We start from the raw sequence: 20,843 nt of genomic DNA on the forward strand, positions 1-20,843 counted from the left end.
GTTCTACCACTTGAACAGTATGTGCTGTGGCTTTCAAAGGAATGTTGCTCAAGTTTTCTCTACACCTTGGCCTTCTACGCGCTGTAGAGACCGAACGGAAGCACGCGTGAACTCGTGATAACAATCTTAGAGTAGGCGGATGATGAGCACTTCATTATCAGCACAGACTATGTCGATTCGCACCAAGTCTGGTGAGTAAGCAGCATGACCGTCAGACAGACAGACAGCTTTTCAGCTTTATATATATAGATCTGTTTGGATTATGGCTTGTACTGCTAATCATAACTACCACTTGGTTGCTAGGAGACACTACATTCTTACAACCCAAGGGCAGTGGCCATGAATGTACTGTACTAGGCCTACTCAGCAATGTTACAGCTAGGAGATTGGAAACAGTGGAAATTGAAACTGAAAAGCTGAAATTGTTCAAAACTTGTGAAATGACATCTTTACAAAGACCACCTCTATGATAAGACCACCTGATTATAGTGACCACATTATTTATACTTTATGACCACTTTAAGTATCTAACATCATATTCTCATTATTTTAGTGACCATATATTTCAAAGTGATTTCAAAAAAGCTGTGGTGCATTTCATGAATTTGTGTACAAGGTCATCTATCAAGATCATATTTTTACTTTAGTGTAAAAGAGACAAACAAATGAGATGTTAACTCAAAGTAGTTAGCTACACCATATAGCTAGAGCTAGCTTTTAGGGGCTAAACTTTGTATAATGAAGTGGCCTTATTAACAAGGTTAGCTGGCTATATATTTTATTTTATGGCCTTGTATAGCCAGACTGATTTTCTTATCATTGGGCAGAGGAATGCACAAGATGTCTACTGTTTCCAATACAAGATCATAAAATAAAAATGATGGTAGCTATATAGCTAGCTAATCGTGTTAATAAAGCCACTTCAGCTAGGTCTAACTATAATTATGGTGTAGCTACTTTTGAGTTAACATCTCATTAATATTAAACCATAATTCTGTTAACCTCATACGAGACAAAAATATGATCTCGATGGATGACCTTGTACACAAATTCATGAAATACACCACAGCTTTTTTGAAATCGCTTTGAAATGGTCACTAAATAATGAGAAAATGAAGTTAGCCTTACATGATACTTAAAGTGGTCATGAAGTATAAATAATGTGGTCACTATAATGAGGTGGTCTTATCATAGAGATGGTCTTTGTAAAGAAGTGAGTACTATTAGCTATTTCACAAGTTTTGAATGATTTCAGTTTTCCATTTCCAGTTTCAGTTTTCAATTTCCACTGTTTCCAATGTTACAGTAGCTCACAAGAGTAATGAATGATGTGAACAGTAGATACCAGAATTAATAACCATGTACAATCTAACTCTTAATTGAAATGTCCCACTCAGTCCTACCACAACCAATCAAGCCTGCACATGACAGGACATTATGACCAGTCTACTGCAAAACATTATATTTGTCCCTGATATATGGTAACTACTGCTTTTTCCTTAGTCTCTACCATATCCATTGAGTCCGAATAGGGATCCCTGTGTGTTTAATATGCTGGCTTGTTTGACTCTTGTTTCTTTACTTTTTCCAGCAATCTCTATTCCCATGTTTTAATTTTTTTGTACTAGTACAATATATGGCAACCAGTAGTGCGATGATGTTAGTAATAATATTAGAAAATAAGTGGCATCGTTCTCACTATAGCTATTTTTGGTTATTACCCTTAACTGTATTTTTATAGCTTTTTCAATGGCTGTATTTTCAGTCTTATGACATCGATAAAGAACGAGTGAATTATAGCACTTTAGCGAGCTGTACCACAATCACAACATGCATGGGACCACATAGTCTTCACACTTTTGGGAGGGGAACCACATTAAGACTTTGTGCATTATTCATGTTTTAGTAACATATTTCTCACTCTCTGTAGCTATTCACTGGCTTTAAGCCTTCTCACAGGTCCCTAGTGGGATAGCATTCACAGAATAAGAGTTGTTTTTTAACAGTCAAATAATAGAGTGTGACATTTCATTACAAGTTATTGACATCATAGTGTGCAGTTGGCCACCACTATATACACTACATCCTTTAAATGCTAGTAATTAAAATACACTAAAAGCTGAGCTGTTCTAATTTGCTCTTGTACATAATATACTTGAATGTTTTTATGGTTACTCTAATAGAGTACCTGGATCACACGCTTGTAACATATACTTAATTAATTCTTTACTTGATGATAATTGTACTTAAAACTGTTTGCATCTTGATAGTTTACCAACACCTGTAGAAATATTCAATTAGCTCTAAAAGTGGTGTTTCCATTATTAGGTGCAGCAATAATTTGTAGCTTGTTTGAAAACTGCTTGTAATTCACTAGTTCTTGATCCATTTTCTATACAATTGTCTCAAATTATGACCAAGGCATTTATTTCTATTAACTCTTTGATTCTGGCTACTAAAAGAAACCACCAGAGACTATACAAGATTGGCATTTAGATAAACATTTTGAATTCAACTTTACACTGGTCAAACAGCCAAGTTGAAAAAAGGTGTGTTAAAATAACTGTACTAACCAAAATCATCAGAGCCATGTGTTGGCCACAAGGGCGGGTTTAGGGGGATGCATGAGGGGCTGAAGTACCCCCTCCAAAATTTTACTCTGTGCTAGCTAGAAATATAGTAGAACCTACAGTACAGGTGCAGTTGCAACTAAAGCATACATGGGCAATGAAAACATGGAAAGAGTGACAAGAGCAAAGCTAACTTCTTCGCGTACATGTGTGCTTGCGTGCATGCATGCGTGCATGCGTGTGTGCCTGCTGCCGGCCCACCTGCCTCACTGCCTGACCACCACAAGACTAGAAACCAAATGAAGCAGCGCACAGCCACCATTTTATACTACAATAACAAACTCACCAATGGGATGGTGTTTCAACAAGTTTGTGCCCTCTGTACCTTGTCTTTCCTTTTATCTTCAATCAGGTTCATCGTCTTCTTCTTGTTGCAATGAAACCATATCGAGGCATTAATTTTCCATATCAACACTTTCTTGAGCAGCATATTTAGATTCCGCAAACTTATTTAAGTGCTATGAAATAGTGGCACACCCTCTGGCTGACTCAAGATACTCTAATACATCAGTCACCCTAATAGAACAGTCACACATGTATAGCTGTATGCTATAACAAAAAACTCAACAAACTAGTATATTAAAAATTAATTGAAGTAGGGATCCAAGTGATAAAAGGTAGTGAAACAAGACCCACACACCGTTAACGATCATAGCACACTGTGATCACACCCCTTAATGACCTAGCTGCAATCAGTTGCGATTTTGCCAAAGAAAACTAGACATGGCAAACCATGTGATACTATTAACAAAGTAATCACAGCCACACATGTATAACATTACACAATATGGTATTTAGTCGCATCTGTAACCAATACCACATTTTACATCAAAGTCAATATCTGATATTCTATTTCTGATACAGGTTTCTGATGAATCAACATTGAGACATAATTGAGGTATAACGAGGCATAAAGTTAATTCCAAGAAATACATGAATGCTGGTTCATATAAATTAACAGCATGCAGCCTAGTACAGTCGAGTGTGTCATTGTACATTACACACTAGACTCACATCAATAGCTACATAATACTAGTGCATTGTGTGATTGTAACTGTACACCTTTTGGTGTGACCAAATGTATGAGTGATTAGTGATGATAAGATAAGTCATTACACAAGTATTTGCAGTATTTTTAGCCTTAGTTAAAAATTAAAATGATCAACTAAAGTGATATATTTTAATTCACGTGTGTGGTCATGATCAAATACATTATATACCACTCTGCGTAGGCAGTTCAAAGGAACCGCCAGTGCCATAATTGTATATTGCACTGCTGCAGACCGCAGCGAGTGCATTATAACTTATAACGCACTGGTTGCGGTTTTGTAAACCGCAACGGGTGCATTATAAGTTACAATACACCGACCGCAGTGCAATATACAGATATTGCACTGGCTGCGGTTTTGTGCAGCATAGCACAAGTGCCGGTGGCCAAGACCACTACGACACCTCACCTAATAGGTGGAAAGACACTTCACAGATCACTCGGATTCCTTTATAGCCTGACATGTAAATGTCGATTGTGGGCCATAACGTCACCAATACGTATAATGTTTACAAGCAGCCAATGGCGATCGAAAAAGCCAACGCGGGTGGCCACAACTCTAGTCTACATATATATAAACGTACTTATACACCTTACTAGTCTGGTGCCATCTTAGCCCAGATTAAACTGTGGTCCACTTCGACAATGACTCAATATATTCTAAATAATACTAACCTTTACGTTCGATTGTGGTAACCAGTTTTGTCATGCCACCAGATTCGAGTTTAACCAGTGTGAATAGTAAGAATTAGACTAGTATCGTTTAGTAGTTAGGTTTTGTTTCCTTAAACCATCTATTTAGATGATTTTTTTCGCTCGAGAGAATCACTATGGCGATTAGTCTGGCACTTAGTCTATATGGCGATTGAGTGATCACGCTGGCATGCTGAGCACTACATGATGAGAGTCGAACAGCGAATGCAGGTTAGTGAATATAACCCATAGCGTACTAGCTTTCAATATCTCAGGTGGCTGCAGTACTGCAGGGGGAACGTCATCGCAACGTCCGGCTTGGCTACCCACAATCAATGTTAGAAACCTGGCCTTTATAAGTGTTACAGCTGTCTTGTGAGACTCTCCCCACCTATTAGGTGAGTGGTACATAACAGTTATACAACGTGCACTCGTGCTCTGCCTGTATAAACGCACTTGCCTTCGGGCCTGACGGCCCTCAGGCTCGTGCGTTTATATCAGGTAGAGCACTCGTGGCCGTTGTATAACTATATAATAAACAACAAACTCAAAGAAGAGGCTCAAGGTCAGAGGGACAATAATATTATAGCTTGATTATTTGTGATTGAAATTGGTCAGTCTGTGAAACATCCTATAACAACGTTACAGTAGCTTTTTGTAAAATGGGCTTACAATAATGGAAAGTGCTATTCATCTGGTTCTATACACAATATTAAAAAAAAACTATGACAAAAAGGTTGGCAAATTTACCAAAACTCTAGCCTGGGCCATTGGTGTGAATGGTCAGTGTGGTACCAGCTGTGCTACAACTGTTAACTACTACCCAGCTCCCTTACTTTTCTATCTTATAAATGTGATTCAATAAGTAATCTGTATATAGCAAGAAGACCCTAACACTAACCTTAAGTTTGCCTGCTAAAAATAATGATGTCCTTCACTGCCTGTAAGTTTTTGGTGAATTTGAGGCGAGCTAGGGTTGGCCCAGCTTCTCCAGGATGCTTCCTTAACTTGCTCCAATCCTAGCTCCCCTTGAACTGACCAAAAACTTACCTAAATATAACTAGTGTGCACCTGTACTTGTGTTATCATAGTACTGTATAGTAGGGACCACAAAGGAGTAGGCATGGCCCACGAAATAACATCACCCAAAAACCAGCCTCAATTTTCCCTGACAACGATGGTGCAGTATTGGTTAGGAAAAACCTAAACCCAAACAAGCTTTCAGATCGACCCAAAACGCAACAAGTTGCTACAAAATTTTTAAAAATATTTGTTTAATGGAATTTTTTAGTGACTGACTGATGCCTTCAGACAAGTGTAACTCGATAACAGCTAAGGCTACAGGCTTGATTTTTTCACTGTTCAACGTCACTTCAGCCCGACAGGTGCCTTTTGGCATACTGCAGTATGTACAATGCATTCTTCATGGACTTACCAGTGTCCTCCTTTGTGTCCCATTCATCTTTGCTGACAGCAAAACGTGTTGATTTGGCGGTAGCATGTGATGGCTTCCCTTTGTAATGGAAATCATCCATATTTGTCATAGTGGCTATTTTGATAGCAGAGGTACTTTCAAACAGTTCTTGATTTGTACTGCTGTTAACGGGTTGAACATAGCCAACAACAAAGTGTAATGGATACTTCACTTTTCAGACGATAATTGGGGTGCACAGCACCATTTCTTTCTTTCGGTATGCGTGGATTGCAGAGGTGCTTTTCGAACAGTTCTTGATTCAAAATGTTGTGTAACAGGTTGAACATAGCTGACAACGAAGCGTAATGGATACTTTGCTTTTCAGAGGATAATTGATATAGCTGAGGCACGCGGCACCATTTCAAATGCGGTATGCGTGGGTTCACCAGTCATAATAATTATTTACAACAAAAAATTAACAAACAAGTACACAAAAAAATTGGAATTTTCAACTAGAGTAGGGACCACAGCACATCGATAAAAAGTAATGATACAAGCTGTAGTGCACGATATTAAATCACAGAAAAAACAATAAGAAGTGCTATATCCCTACTGTGCATTTCCATTGATCACAGTAGGGCTTCTTATTGTTTTAATATCGTGCACTACTCCAGCTTGTCTCAGTGCATTTTATCGATGTGCTATGGTCCCTACTCTAGTTGAAAATTTCAAATTTTTTTGTACTTTTTTGTTGATTTTTAAAAATAACTAGTATGACTGGTGAACCCACGCATACTGCATTAAACGAAAGAAATGGCACCACGTATCCCAGCTACCAATTATCACCTGAAAAGTGAAATATCCATTATGATTCGTTGTCAGCTATGTTCAACCCATTACACAGCATTATGAATCAAGAATTGTTCAAAAAGCACCTCTGCAATCAAAATAGAGTACTCCATTACAAAGGGAAACCATCACGTGTTATTGCCAAATCAACACCTTTCGCTGTCAGCAAAGATGAATGGGGCACAAAGGACACTAGTAAGTCCACAAAGAATGCATTGTACATACTGAGGTATGCTAAAAGGCACAAGTACGTGTCCGGTATATATATGGTCACTATCAAATTGTTAAGCCTCATATAGTACCTATCAGTTTTTGCATTACAATTAAGCATCTGTCTGTGTCTAGTGACATCATATCAGTTTCAGAGAATATTTATTAGTTAAATGGCCGATATATACCACAGCACTTCAGATTTCAGACAGTTCTGAAGGTATGGGTTCAGTTGATTCAACAAATTGAAAAATGAATAACAACACTTCTAAGACCTAAAACTGTCAGTGACCATAGTTTGGCATTTGCACAAGGAAGAAGGATACAGTCATACTAACATTACACAATTGCTTCAAAGATAAAAGCTTTCATTTTATATATAAACAATGTGTAAATGAAAAATGCAGTGACGGATTAGATTTTTAAAGGAAGGGGCATTCACTCTGAGGTATGATAACTACAACTACTGTATAGGTATTTATTCTACCTATTTGTTGTGGCAACATTAAATATGGAATTATAGATGTTTATTGAAATGTGTTCAATAACGAACGCGTGCGATGTGGTAGCAAAACCACTCCTCAACATTTAATCTTACCATAAAGACCTTTACAAAAATGTCTGTTTATGGCTTCAACAAATTCAATTGAGTTTCTTGCTGACAAAGTAAACAATGCCAGACAGGTGAACATAACTGGCTAACATAACTGAGTAACAATAACAAAGGCTCTTCTCATATCCAGTAGAACTATAAAAGTTCTATACAAAGTTTGTAATTACCGATTTTAAATGTACTGGCAACTCAAATCCTCAATAACACATCCTCTAGCAACTGGCTTTGAATAAATTTCTCTTTATTCTACTGGCTAACATAACTGAGTAACAATAACAAAGGCTCTTCTCATATCCAGTAGAACTATAAAAGTTCTATACAAAGTTTGTAATTACCGATTTTAAATGTACTGGCAACTCAAATCCTCAATAACACATCCTCTAGTAACTGGCTTTGAATAAATTTCTCTTTATTCTGCATTCAAAAAGAGAATGTCACAATTACCAACAAGCACATGAAGAATTTTGCAGACATTTGCTTGCTATACTTTGAAAAAGGCCAGGCATGTCCAGGGGCGTAGCCAGAACTTGGGTGAATAATTTGAGATACTCTAATAGAGCAGTCAGATCGAGATAAATCAGTCTCAGTACTCAGAGAAGCAGTGTAGCAAGCTACGTATGTAGTTATAAATAAGGAGGTGTGGTTGGTGGAGGGGAGATCAAGGGCGTAGCAAGGGAGGAAGGGGGTTTGGATGAACCCCCCCTTCAGAGGCTGAATATTTTAAAACTAAAAATCACATCAAATCTTACAGCCCTGGAGCTCTCCGGTAGCTACTTGCACACTAGCATTCCTCTGTACTACTCTTGAGGGTCGCATTGCATTAATGCTGAACTACTGCAAATCATCAAGATCTATTGCATCACATGATCAGTAGCGCATATGATGCATGGTGGAAATGGCGAAGGAGTGTTGATTGGTTGAGGCAGACATATTACAAGGCAGCAGCTGCGATAAACTTGAGTGGTCGTGTTATACATGTGTCAGGTGAGCACAAACTGTGAATAGTTAATGTATATTTATCTGATGTATGGTTTGTTTATTTGTTACATGTTGCGGGCACGTGATGTCTCGAATACATTGGAGTACAAGCAAGTCTAAAGTTACTGACCATCAACAGGAGGGCCGACCTAGAATAATGTATACCCGGAGGAAGTATTGCCAACTAAGGGACTCGAGTGTGGAGGGTTCCCGTGTGCTAGAAAATTTGAAGTTGGCTGTCTGGAAGTGAAGTATTTGCTACAATAGGTTTATAGTTTCTAGAAGTTGCTATCAATGTAATCCCCGACTACCACTAATACGGGCTGAGGTGGGGGAAGGTGGGGATTTGCATCACTGAAAATTACAATTCCCCACCTACCGGGGAAGTACTGGCAATGCAAACCCCTCAACCTGCAAACCCCGGGAATACCGGGGATTTGTACGGTCGTGTGGCATTGGTCTAGTGATGAGTTAATCCAAGTGGATTCTGGTACGAACGTAGTAGCTAGCATCCGAGACACTCCTTCCAAGCATACACTTTTGCTGTCTAAGTGGATTTCTTTAGTGAAGACAAATCCCTACTATGTTGGCAATCAATTCCCCCACCATCCCCGACCTTTCCCCACCCTCAGCCCGTATCAGTGGTAGTCGGGCATTACATTGATAGGGGCGCATAAACAGCAGTGTGTAGGTTTTAGCTAGTTAGATGTACAAACAGTACCTTTTAATGTTACTGCCTAAGGGCACATTTTGTGTATGTATCATTTTCGTTCAGACGTGGTCTAGGGGGAAGCACCCAGGCCTTCCCCCAAGAACATTCCACTTAAAATCCGAACCCCCTTCAAGAAAATCCTGGCTACGCTCTTGGAAATATTGTCAGTAGTAGTGCTGAGCGGTATTGAAAAATAGCAAACGGTATACCTTCTATAAAAAGTATCACAGTATTAATGCAAAAGCCATTGGTATTATATAGTAACTGCCATTTACCTCAACAAAAGCACCAAATACCCATGGTAGCTCAGCAAGCCTCAGGTACAAATTACCACAAACAAACTTGTTTACATAGTTTGGTTAGCTGACTACATCAGCACCTGCCTACAAACATTGTCATATGTCTGGTTACTGTCTAAATATGGGATGAAACTAGCCCACAGGGAGGCCATAGTGTCCAGATGGTATGGCAGTATTAAAAAGAACAGGCTGTTAAATAGCAGATTACTAACAATACCAGTATATTGCCCAGCTCTAGTCAGTAGGTTTGGTCTTTAGCTTACCTGGCATCACCAAAAGTCTGGCTACGCCCCTGGGTATGTCCAATACATTTCTATTGAAAAATTATTTAAAATGAAATTGATTATTGTGTACTACCAACCTTGTGTACATTTAGCAACTTTCCAGGTGAAATACATGTAGAATAACTCTCTGCAAGCACAATGATGCTAGAAGAAGCCAAATTATCAGAAATGTTGATGGCCAAAACCAATGTGGTGCAGTAAATTGCTCCATACATTTTAGTATTGGGCATTTCAGGGTCATGTAATAAATAGCAGTGTCACATAATAGATACCTCAGATTCTGGACTAGATTTGGAAAGAGCAGTGATCATGAATGGTGATTTAATGAGCTGTAATTTATGTGCATCATTTTGTGGTTGAAAATCACTTTCTTGTTCTATGGTGATTTAGAATAGAATATTTGGAAGGGAATGCTCTCAATAGCATTACAACCTCTTGAGAACATTATGCAAAAAATTAAAGCCCTTGAATAGCTCTATGCAATGCCACCCAAACTAATGCTCTAACATTACCATAGTAACATTTATTCACTGTTGATTACAATATAATATGCACCCGTATAATTTCCTATAGGAGAATTCAATTACTCAGGTGGGAAAACCCCCAAAAGTAGCATGATTACCCTCAACCGAATTTGCTAAACTTGGTATCATTCTACGTGGCAACACTTGCTGATTAAAAATCTATCCAAAGTAAGTGTTTAGCTGAGTTATTATACAGAATTACATTGCAAAACACACGGATGGGGGGGGGGGGGGGGGGGAGAAACAGTTTTTCCACTGTATTATTACATACCTGAACACATAATCTGGCGATACAAGGATCTATCCTCGAATCGCCAAGATTTTGATGAGCCATTACAGATCTCCGTAAATTAAAGTAGGCAGAAGTTATGGCACCATGTTTAATAGACAGTGTCATTTCGTACGTTACAGATTTTTAGAACAAACAGTTGAGTTGACAACTAATGTTTCGATATGAAGACAAGTTTGTAATCACTGCTAGAGTGACTGTGAAATTCCATACCAATGATGCCGCCATGCCAGCATAGATACTAGGTTTTTAGTACCTATGATACCAGGGCAGACATTAAAACGACGTCAGAGAAATACAATACTAAGAGAGTGAGTGAATAACACCATATCACAAATTTACTCACAAAGCAGGGAAAATCCCTTTATTCATCGCTACTTACTTTCTTCTGGTTTAAACACAGTATCATACTTTGTACGCTTCGGAGGCAACATCGTAAATCAGTAGGAGTAGTAACACCACTCCTCGACACCACCACAGATACTATAGTATCTGTGACACCACTTGATAGACAATCACCTCCAATCCCGAGACACCGCTACAGTCTCGCCAAAATATAAACGAGGAATTTAACGGATATACTATAAAACAGACTATATTATAATAACGAAAGAAAAACGTAGCTTACGTACTGTGTATATCGACAATAACAAGTGCCTTGCCACAAGTAATAAAATATCGATAACTATAATTTTTAATGCTCTGTATCAAGGCTGGTATCGAATAATTCGGAATCGGACAGGTGATCACGTGATGTATTGCTTGTATTATTTACTGTGTTTACAGTGTATTTCCGGTTGGTTGACTAGAGAAACAAAGTGTTAAAAGTCACTTGCTTGAAAGTAGCCAATGATATTTTTGCATTTGGCTTATGTGGACAACCAACCTGAAATAGACTGTACCAGTGGCGTAGCTAGAGATTTAGCCATGCCCGGGCATTGGGTGGGCAGACCCCAAAGCATGCAACACACATACACATTTTCATATGGACATCAATATATTATCAACAAAAAACACACCTAGCTACGATGACTATCTGCATGATCTAACTATCCTTGCGTGCAGGAAACTACGATGACTATCTGTACGATCCAGCTATCCTATATCTGTGTGTAGGAAGCTACAGCCTTACTAATCATAAACGCTAAAACATTGGTTGCCTTCGCTACCTTGTACTGACCACACCTTGTCAGACCTGGTTGTATAGCACAGGGCGCTTACTATCACGTGGTAGTGTCGTAAAACCACCTGGCACCTGCAACAGATCAGAACAAATAACCTGTTCAAATAAGACGTTATTCCATACCGTCATTAAAATGTCTAAGCATTGAACTCAAAATTTCCAATGGGTGACTTGGGTGTTCTCACTAACATTTAATCGTTTCACAAACTACAGCTGTCAGATTACCAGCCAGCCTCCATTCTGCGTGTTCCCTTGCTGCACTACGATGAGGACACGATCATATCTTCTATATTGATCACACATACATCCAACACCAGAAATTTAAAACTCTTCGTGATGTCTCAGCCCCCGGCGTGCGGTTTACGATCACACGATCTTCATCATTCTATTTATTGCCTTACGTGGTGCACCTCGTGGTTCTGGAATCTGTACAGGACAACAGAGACGTCAAACCATCAATGCATAGTCAGAGTAAGTAAAGTTAATTATTGCAAATAGCATCAAACGACTGAGTACATATAAAATTACATGATTGGCTACAAAAGTTATATTAAATGCAAACAGCACAGCTGTTATACTGAAAGTGATGATGTTCTATTAATTACAAAGAAAAGTTGTGCATGTATGAAGTAGGTAGACAGTAATAGTGTCATCAGTACAAGTTTTACGATAATTTTATTTTTCTGTTTTTATCTTTCCCAGCAAACTTCTGGATAACTTCATCCATTGAAATATTTGCTGACAGGTCCCGTTCGATGGACAAGATAGCCAAGTTATTCAACCGCTCCTCAGACATTGTGGATCGCAAGAAGCTCTTAGTACGCTTAAGGCATGAAAATGACCTTTCACACTCTGCAGTGCTTACCACTATAGTGAGAGCAATTTGAAGAAGTTTAACCAGGGTAGGGAATGCAACCTTTAACGGATAGATTTCTTTGAGCACATCACTAATGGAGGTGAGGTCTTTTTCATCTAATGTACGTTTAGCTACTAAACATTCTGCTGTGAGAAAATCTTTACTAAGATTATATCCTTCAGTTAAAGGTGCCAGGTGGTCTATATCAAGAAAATGTACTGACTCTGGACTGCAACACTGGATTGCTTTCATCAGTGCCAGATTGTTACCCTCAAACCTTTTGTGAAGCTCAGACATCATGGCATCAATTACTGGATAATATAAGGAAATCTTATACTCTTCATGACTCTCTACTGGCTGTCTTGATCCTACAGATTGCAGGATAACACCATGTTCAAGCCGTTTTGGCAATCGCTGGCTACGTTGGGGCCGACTATTTAGTGGGGAAACTTCAATGTTAAGTGAGGAAGCCACATCACTGACATATTTATACAACTTTCTCCACTCTCCATCACTTCTAAACTGTTGAAGAGTTTTCATGGTTCCCTCTACCAATTCAGCTGCTTTGGCCATGTCAGTTTGTGAACTCTGGAGTTGATCAGATAGTTGTTTTGTGAGAAACAGCAATCGACTGAATGTGACAAGAGTTGTCAGGAATTTAAAGCAATGTACTTGGAGCAAAATTCCTTTGGCTTCAACTACTTTTACTTTGTCGTCACTATCAACTACTTTCTGCAGTGTTGCAAGGATAGCCCGAAATGTACTACAGACTGCATCAACAGCAAGAAACCTACAGGCCCAACGAGTATCTGACAACTTTTGTAATTGACGAGGTGGTTTGTTGGGATATAAATGATGTTGCTGCTCTATGTACAATGTATGTACCTTATTTGTGGACATGAAAACATACAATGTTTCCATTAAGGCAAAAAATTCTGAGGCCTCTGATACTATTTTAGTGGTGTCCACTAAAACCAAGTTCAAACAATGTGCATAACAGTGCACATAAACAGCCTGGGGAGCCACTTGCTTGATACGCTGTTGTACACCTGTGCAACACCCACTCATGACAGATGCCCCATCATAACCTTGAGAAACTATGGCACTTGTATCTAATTTATGTTCATTTAAGGTGCTTATTATGTGAGCAGCTAGACTTTCTGCATTCTGACACCTTGCTTCAACGTATGTTAGGAACCGTTCATGTACTGTTGCAGACCCTAGATCAACATACCTTAAAATAATGGCCAATTGTTCAACTTTGCTGCAGCCTCTCGCTTCATCTGCTAATATCGAATACATACCTGCCTTCTTGACATCTGCACAAATTTTGGCTTGGACTATGTCACCCATACAGCCTAATATCTCATTCTGAATCATGGGTGATGTATATTTTGCAGATTTTGTTATAGCCATTCTTTTCCGTACTACTGGATCATGTTTTGCTATCAATTCAAACATTTCTAGAAAGTTTCCCCTATTTGAAGATTCTATCCCTTCCCTATGACCACGAATTGAGATGTTTTGCCTGCTACAGAGCAACAGTACTTCTGCTATGGTTTTTATGTAATGTTTGTTTTCTTGAATAACAACATTCCAGGAATTGTCTACCTGGTTGGGAAGCAAAGTGCCACGCTTGGAATTAATTTTGTACTGTTCCCATGCCACCATAGCTTCTTTGTGGCTAAGGCTATTTGAGTGACCAACAAGAGCTCCCTTTTTACCAGTAGCATGCTTCCAGTCTTTAAACCCAGATAAAGTAAATACTTGTTCAGGTCTACTCTTACCCATAGCACTCTGTGCACCAAGCAACCGACAAGGGTAGCAATAGCAAGCATCTGTCTCTACTGAATACTCTAGCCATTCATACTGTTTATACCAGGCTGCAGTAAAGCACCTTGGTACTTTTGAAATCATAGTCGAGGGATACTTTGCTTTAACAGGCTGAACTGGAGGAAAGGCTATTGTTTCAGCAATATCTTTTGGCAAGCATGAAGAAAACTCAAGTGTAGTTGTACAGGCCAAGGATGAAGCACTACATACTTCAGTTGTGGAGCCAGTTGCAGCTGTGCTGGAGGTATCATTATTGGGCCCACGGTAATCCCCAAACAACTGAGACGTGCTACTAGTGGCTGTGCCTATGGAGAAAGATTTGTCCAATGCTGCGCTACTACATGTAATTGCATGATGTGATTGTGGCACTTTCATACTCATGCCATCAACCTCGTCAGGACCTGGTGAGAATTGAGGTGAGAACCTAGTTGCAAAGCTGGTTTCTTCATCATCATCTGAACTATACACCATAACAGGTGTACAACAAGGGCTAGGGCTTTTAGACGTTTTCACCAAAGCAGCATAAATCTCATCATCAATCCCATCATCATTATAAAACTCACCTTCAACTTTGGGATCCTCCCTCAAGTTGATTAGCTGATACTGTTCTGACTCTTGATTAGTAACTTTGCTTGTATCCTCACTGATATCGATTATTAGTTGAGACTCTTCTTTGGAGGAAGGCCCAGGATCTTCTGTGGCTTTTGCCTGCTTCGCAGTGCACTTTTGCTTGACAAAATTAAACAATGATAGCTGCTTCACAGCACTCATATTAATCGCTAGACGAACAGCTGGAATTCTGAAAATACTGTCACAACGAGGCCTATGCTCCACGATCGATGTCAACACGTGTTTAATTATATCACGTGTAACAGCGCAATTACCTGCCTGCAAATACAGAAGGAAAACCCTTGGGAAAACCCCTAAAATAACCCTCGGGACGAGCGCTGGACACAACCTCGGACACAACTTGCAATACGTGTGAAATCTCAAAGATCTATTTAAAAGTTGGTGTACTTCGTGTGTGTATTCTAGAACAGTCTTTTGGTGTACGGCGAGTCCGGTGTTCTTAAGCTCACGTGCTTAATAACTGGAAAAGCTGATGGTAGGGCAGAATATCTTAATGCCCGGGCTTGCCCGGGTCTGGCTACGCCACTGGACTGTACTATGGGTGCAAACATGAATGAAACATTTCAGTCTATAATATACTCTTTAATTTAACCCACCAGTCTTAATGAGAAATTTTTAGCACTGCGTGTGAAGCCATAGATTTATAAACCCCTGGGGTTTATAGCTAAATCCATGGTGAAGCTCACTAATTGGCTACTAAACACCAATACTCAGTATCCGAAACTCATCGATATCATCATGACAAAACTCAAAAGTAGCTACTTGGAATCGTACCGAAGCAATTTTTTCTGATATTTCCAGTGGCTAAAATCTTTTCAAGTAGCCCTAGCTAACCTGAGACCAGGTACATACTGTTTGTGCTGCACATTGCCATAATAGTCCAAACATTTAAGTAAAGGGAGAGCTTGTGTGACAAAGTGCCAGTAAAGAGGAAAATTGTAGGGATTTCTGACTAACTAGTGGGGTCTGGGGCATAGTGGCTGGCTAGATTGAATCTGTAAGTAAATGATTAAGTAATTAGCAAGCTGAAGGGACAAAATAATAACTAAATACTAGAGCTGGGCGATATACCGGTATTGTTAGTAATCTGTGATATTTAAGTCATACCAGTTTTGATACCGCCTGTTTTTTTTAATACTGCCTGTTTTTTTTTTAATACCACCATATGGTCTGGCCTCCCTGTGGGCTTGTTTCATCCCATATGTAGAAGGTAACCAGACATGTGACAATGTTTGTAGGCAGGTGTTGATGTAGTCAGCTAACCAAACTATGTAAACAAGTTTGTTTGTGGTAATTTGTTCCTGAGGTTTGCTGAGCTACCATGGATATTTGGTGCTTTTGTTGAGGTAAATGGCAGTTACTTTAATACCAATGGCTTTACCATTAATACCGTGAAGTAATACCGTGATATTTAGTAATACCATGATATTTTTTATGGAAGGTATACCGTTTGCTATTTTTCAATACCACCCAGCACTACTAAGTCCATGCAAACTGGCTTAATTGTTTTATTGGACAATTTATTTTATAGTGGACTGTAAGAAAGAAATTTAAAACTATAATTGTTATTGTAAGGCAATTTTTAATCAAAGAGTATATATAGACAACGAAATGAAAATGTCTTGAGGTACAAATCCCTGTAGTAAATTGTGAGAGTTAAGATGTACAACATGTAAGTAGCTATATAATAACTTTGTGTTTATACTTCATTTCTGTGGTGCAGCTGGCTATTTTTGTTTTTAAGTTTTACAGCTAGTCCAATCACCATTTACAACTAGCTTTTTGACCACAACTCTAGCTAGCCCTCTTTTTTAGCCCCTGTATACTACGGTACATACTTCTTGATCATGTGATTGCATGTAATACTGATGCAATCACACAATGACACACAAATTACTAGATAGCTAATGTAGTAGAACAGCCTACTCTTTTGTTACCTCATGCATTATTGTGAATTAAAGTATGACAAAAGGGGTTCAAACAATTCTCTCAATTCTTGAAAACACAGTCAACTACTCTAATAGAAGAGTCACATTACATATCTCTTAAAAACTGTAAGTAGCTACCGAGTATTAGGCACCCACCAGTTGTGCTGGTGCCTGAAGCATTATAACATAAGCCAGCACAACATAGACAGAATAATTGTTGTATGGCCCATGCAGAAAATGCATCCCATGAACCAATACTCTAATTATACATGTATAATATGACTACTTTATTAGAGAAACTAAAGTTACATGTGCCGCAATTGTGAATGGAATTTGTGAAAGTGCACACACATCTGATTCTATGAACCCAAAAATAGCTGTCCATCAAAACTACATGTAACATCCAAATATATAAATAAATTTATGCTGTGTGGAAGAGTCAAGACTCCCATAACCATATGAGTAAAATACAACAATATCTTTAATATTGTAAGTTACCATTATCCATTCAGTAAGTGCAAGTTTAAGGCAAAGCATGAAGGCTAAATGCTAAGACAAAACTATACTGAGCATAACTGAATTTTCATTCAAGTACATATACTGCATGCATACATGCAGCACAACAAAAATAAGTTATAACAGATGAGACTGAAGAATAATCAGGGCCGCCCACAGGGGGGGGGGGGGGGGGGCAACTGGGGCATTTTTCCCCGGGCCCCAGCCTGAAAGGGGCCCCAGGAGGCCCCATGAAGGGCCCCCTGAATACCTGTTTAAAAGATCGATATACTCTAATAGAGCAGTCAGATCTAAATACTCTAATAGAGCAGTCACAGTATTCTTCAGAGGAGCAGTGTAGCAAGCTTATATATAAGGAGATATGGTTGGTGATGGGTAGTTATTGTTGCCAGCAGGTTGTGACCTTTTTTTTTTTTTTTTTGGTCTTCACCTTACAACTTGGGTCAAGGGCCCCACTTTAACTCTTTGCCCTGGGCCCCTTAATTTCTCTGGGCGGTCCTGAGAATAATACACTGGTGTCTATATTGCAGACATGCACACTTGTTAACCAGTGGACAAGACCATATAAAGTGACTAAGAAATTGTCTGATATGACTTATTGAATCCATGCAACATGCTCAGAGAAGAAACCAGCAAAAAGTGGTGCATTTTTACCTGCTTAAATCATTCCCGAGCAACATGAGATTTGATTCAGAAGCAACATCAATCGTATCCCACCTCAGCCACAAGTAATCCCACTTGAGTAAGCTAGCTAGTGGTAATCATTTCCCCACTGTTTTGGCCCCATATAATTGAGGCACCAACACCTTTCCCCCATAAATGTAATGCGCATGTTTCTGTTAATAAATAAAATTTATATAGTATTGTAACTGGCAAAATTGTGGTTAAAACATTTTGTAAAGATATCTAACTATCCTAGCTAATTTCACTTTTGTAGTACCCCACATGCTCCAGTTTATCAAATAAATAAATCATCAAATGTTGGAACAGTATATAAATACACATTTCTATAATATAGTTATCAGTGTGTGCTCTATTGGAGTAGTTGAATAGAGCCATGTAGCTGGTGGTCCTCCATTATTCAAACACCTGCATGCATGTGTACCAGCTTAATGATCATTCATGAAAGCACTAAATTATTGGAAGGATGCTGGTTTGTTCTTGTATAACTTTGTACCTTCCATGTCAGCTTTTACAAGATCTGAAAACTTCACCTTATACACAGAAGTTTATTCTCTGTATTGACCAACCATGCAGAATTTTGCACAACTATCATAACATATTATCATCCAACATTATTTTGGTGTAGATTGCTCTTTGAAATACACAGATTTAGACAGTAACACATCATACAGCACTATAAAACTTTGATATCACAACACCCCCAGCACTACGTTACCACTAAACCCAACGAGGTTATAACACATACAGTATGTATATGCAATAACAGCAAGGGATAGTTCATTAACTCATTGGATTTTTTAACTAGGTCCACTTGTGTAAAACAGTGAAATCATAAGTGAGGTTTCCAAAAACTAGTCAAGTGTATTCAAGCAGTTAAATATATATCTTGCATTGATTTGCAAAGGCACAAGACATTCAGATCGAGATATTCTAATAGAACTGTCAATCACTCTAATAAAGCAGTCACAGTATTCAGAGAAGCAGTGTAGTAAGCTATGTAGCTATAAATTATGTACTTCATCGATGATATTAATATAGTTAGTGGAGGGCAGTTATTCTCAGCAGTCAGATACCTCCTTTTTTTTTGGTCTTCACCAAAGTATAGCTATGCTCCTGATCAGAAAGCAGTCACCAAAAATCTGCAGGGGTACACAGTACCTAGCTTGTTACATATACCACAAGGTTAGTCATGACACATAATTAACCCTATATGATATGATGTAAGACATGTGCAATTGCACATCCAAACATAAACTGGTGTATGAAATTGGTACTATACACTGAAAATGTATATTATCACGAGCAGTATGCAATGTGGTAGCAAAGGAGGTTATAATTAGTGACATATTATATAGCAGCTAAAGTTATAGGTGAACAGTAATTTAACATCCCTTCAACCACACCACCACATGTACATCAGAAGAAATTTGAGTAGACTCTGGCTGCACTCTTTATTATAGGGAAGACACCTTCCATGATCTAACATAAACTTTCATCTCAAAACCTCAGTATATGTAACTGTTCATCTACACATCACATCACACCTCCTAGAACCCAGAAAACCATGTTACTACCCCAATGACTTTCTTACTAACAAGCAAGCACACATTATCTATACACTGTTTGGCTAGTCATCATCAGAACATTCATTAAAATTGCATTTCTTTAAAAACTAGCACTATAATTATGAACATGCAAACGTGATTGCACTCAAACAAGTTTTTTTTGCAAAGCTGATGATTTCTGGTGGGAAATTGCAAACTTTTGAGATCCATATATAGAATAGTATGACTCCTAAAATGCTCATTGTACTTTTACTGTGAAACTTTGAGATTTTATTTCATGAAACGTTCTTGTCTATGACTAATCCAAGCTGTGAAAAAAAAGGGTGCCGCCAACCAAAAATAGTATGAAATAAGGTTAAAGGTGGCAGCTGCTATAATATTATACTGTCACTCAGTTTGAGTGCCTATTTTTGGAAGCTGGGCTACATCCCTTTTCACAACTTGGCTGTTTTGGATTAGATATTGAATTTGTATAGCTATGCTGGGGATTGCTGGCTTTAGTCTACCTTCCTTTTTTTCCTCTACAGGTAAACAGAAGCACTAGATTTTAAGACGCATTTATACTCTTTTGAACTTAACTTTGGATCATTTGACTTCATGTTAGTTACTGAACGTCACATGTATATAATGGACATTAAAGGAGAGTATATAGCTACACAAACTGGTTTTTAAGGCATTTTTTAATCAAATGCTAAACCAACAAGAAAATTGATTTTGAAAGGTAGCCAGGATTATTTAATCACATGATAGAGAAATTAAATGCACACACACATACGGATAGGTAAATAACTGACTTTTCTACATTGGTACAGGAGGTATTGGCACAATAGTGAGATATCTAGTAGTGCAAGTTCAGGTAAAAGAGGCACAATTTAACTGGTTTTATAAAATAGTAATGATGGATGCTCTATTGTTGACTGTTCTATTAGAGTATTAATTTAAGTCTTGCTCCTTAATTCAATTCTAGAATATTCCCCAGCAATTGCTCTATATAATATTCTAGCTAGCAAGCAACACAGCAAAAGTAATAGTGTTTCAACTACTAACTCCATCTTTAGTCAGTTCCGAAACATTTATTCAAAAAGACAAAACGGACTATACAAAT

The 20,843-nt window shown here is 38.4% G+C and overlaps 1 protein-coding gene and 1 long non-coding RNA gene across 3 annotated transcripts in view; one reads left to right on the forward strand and one right to left on the reverse strand.

Annotated features, from left to right (window-relative positions):
• Positions 1 to 11,206, reverse strand: part of LOC136238467 (histone acetyltransferase p300-like) — a 37,741-nt gene extending 26,535 nt beyond the window's left edge. Inside the window, exons 1-2 of the mRNA XM_066028997.1 lie at positions 11,176 to 11,206; positions 10,926 to 11,124 (exon numbers count right to left, since the gene is read on the reverse strand). Coding sequence (XP_065885069.1) covers positions 10,926 to 10,977 — 52 coding nt within the window. The 5' untranslated portion in view covers positions 10,978 to 11,124; positions 11,176 to 11,206. The remainder of the gene's footprint in view (positions 1 to 10,925; positions 11,125 to 11,175) is intronic.
• Positions 11,207 to 12,101: 895 nt separating this feature from the next.
• Positions 12,102 to 13,502, forward strand: LOC136238568 (uncharacterized). Of its 2 annotated transcripts, none has more exons than XR_010693039.1 (3): positions 12,102 to 12,197; positions 12,429 to 12,682; positions 12,765 to 13,502. It is a non-coding gene; the product is annotated as an uncharacterized lncRNA (long non-coding RNA). The 2 variants fall into 2 exon arrangements; XR_010693038.1 differs by having other exon boundaries at positions 12,771 to 13,502.
• Positions 13,503 to 20,843: the final 7,341 nt, after the last annotated feature.

The sequence above is a fragment of the Dysidea avara genome, chromosome 11, assembly GCF_963678975.1.
Source record: "Dysidea avara chromosome 11, odDysAvar1.4, whole genome shotgun sequence".
Classification (NCBI taxonomy): Eukaryota; Metazoa; Porifera; class Demospongiae; order Dictyoceratida; family Dysideidae; genus Dysidea; species Dysidea avara.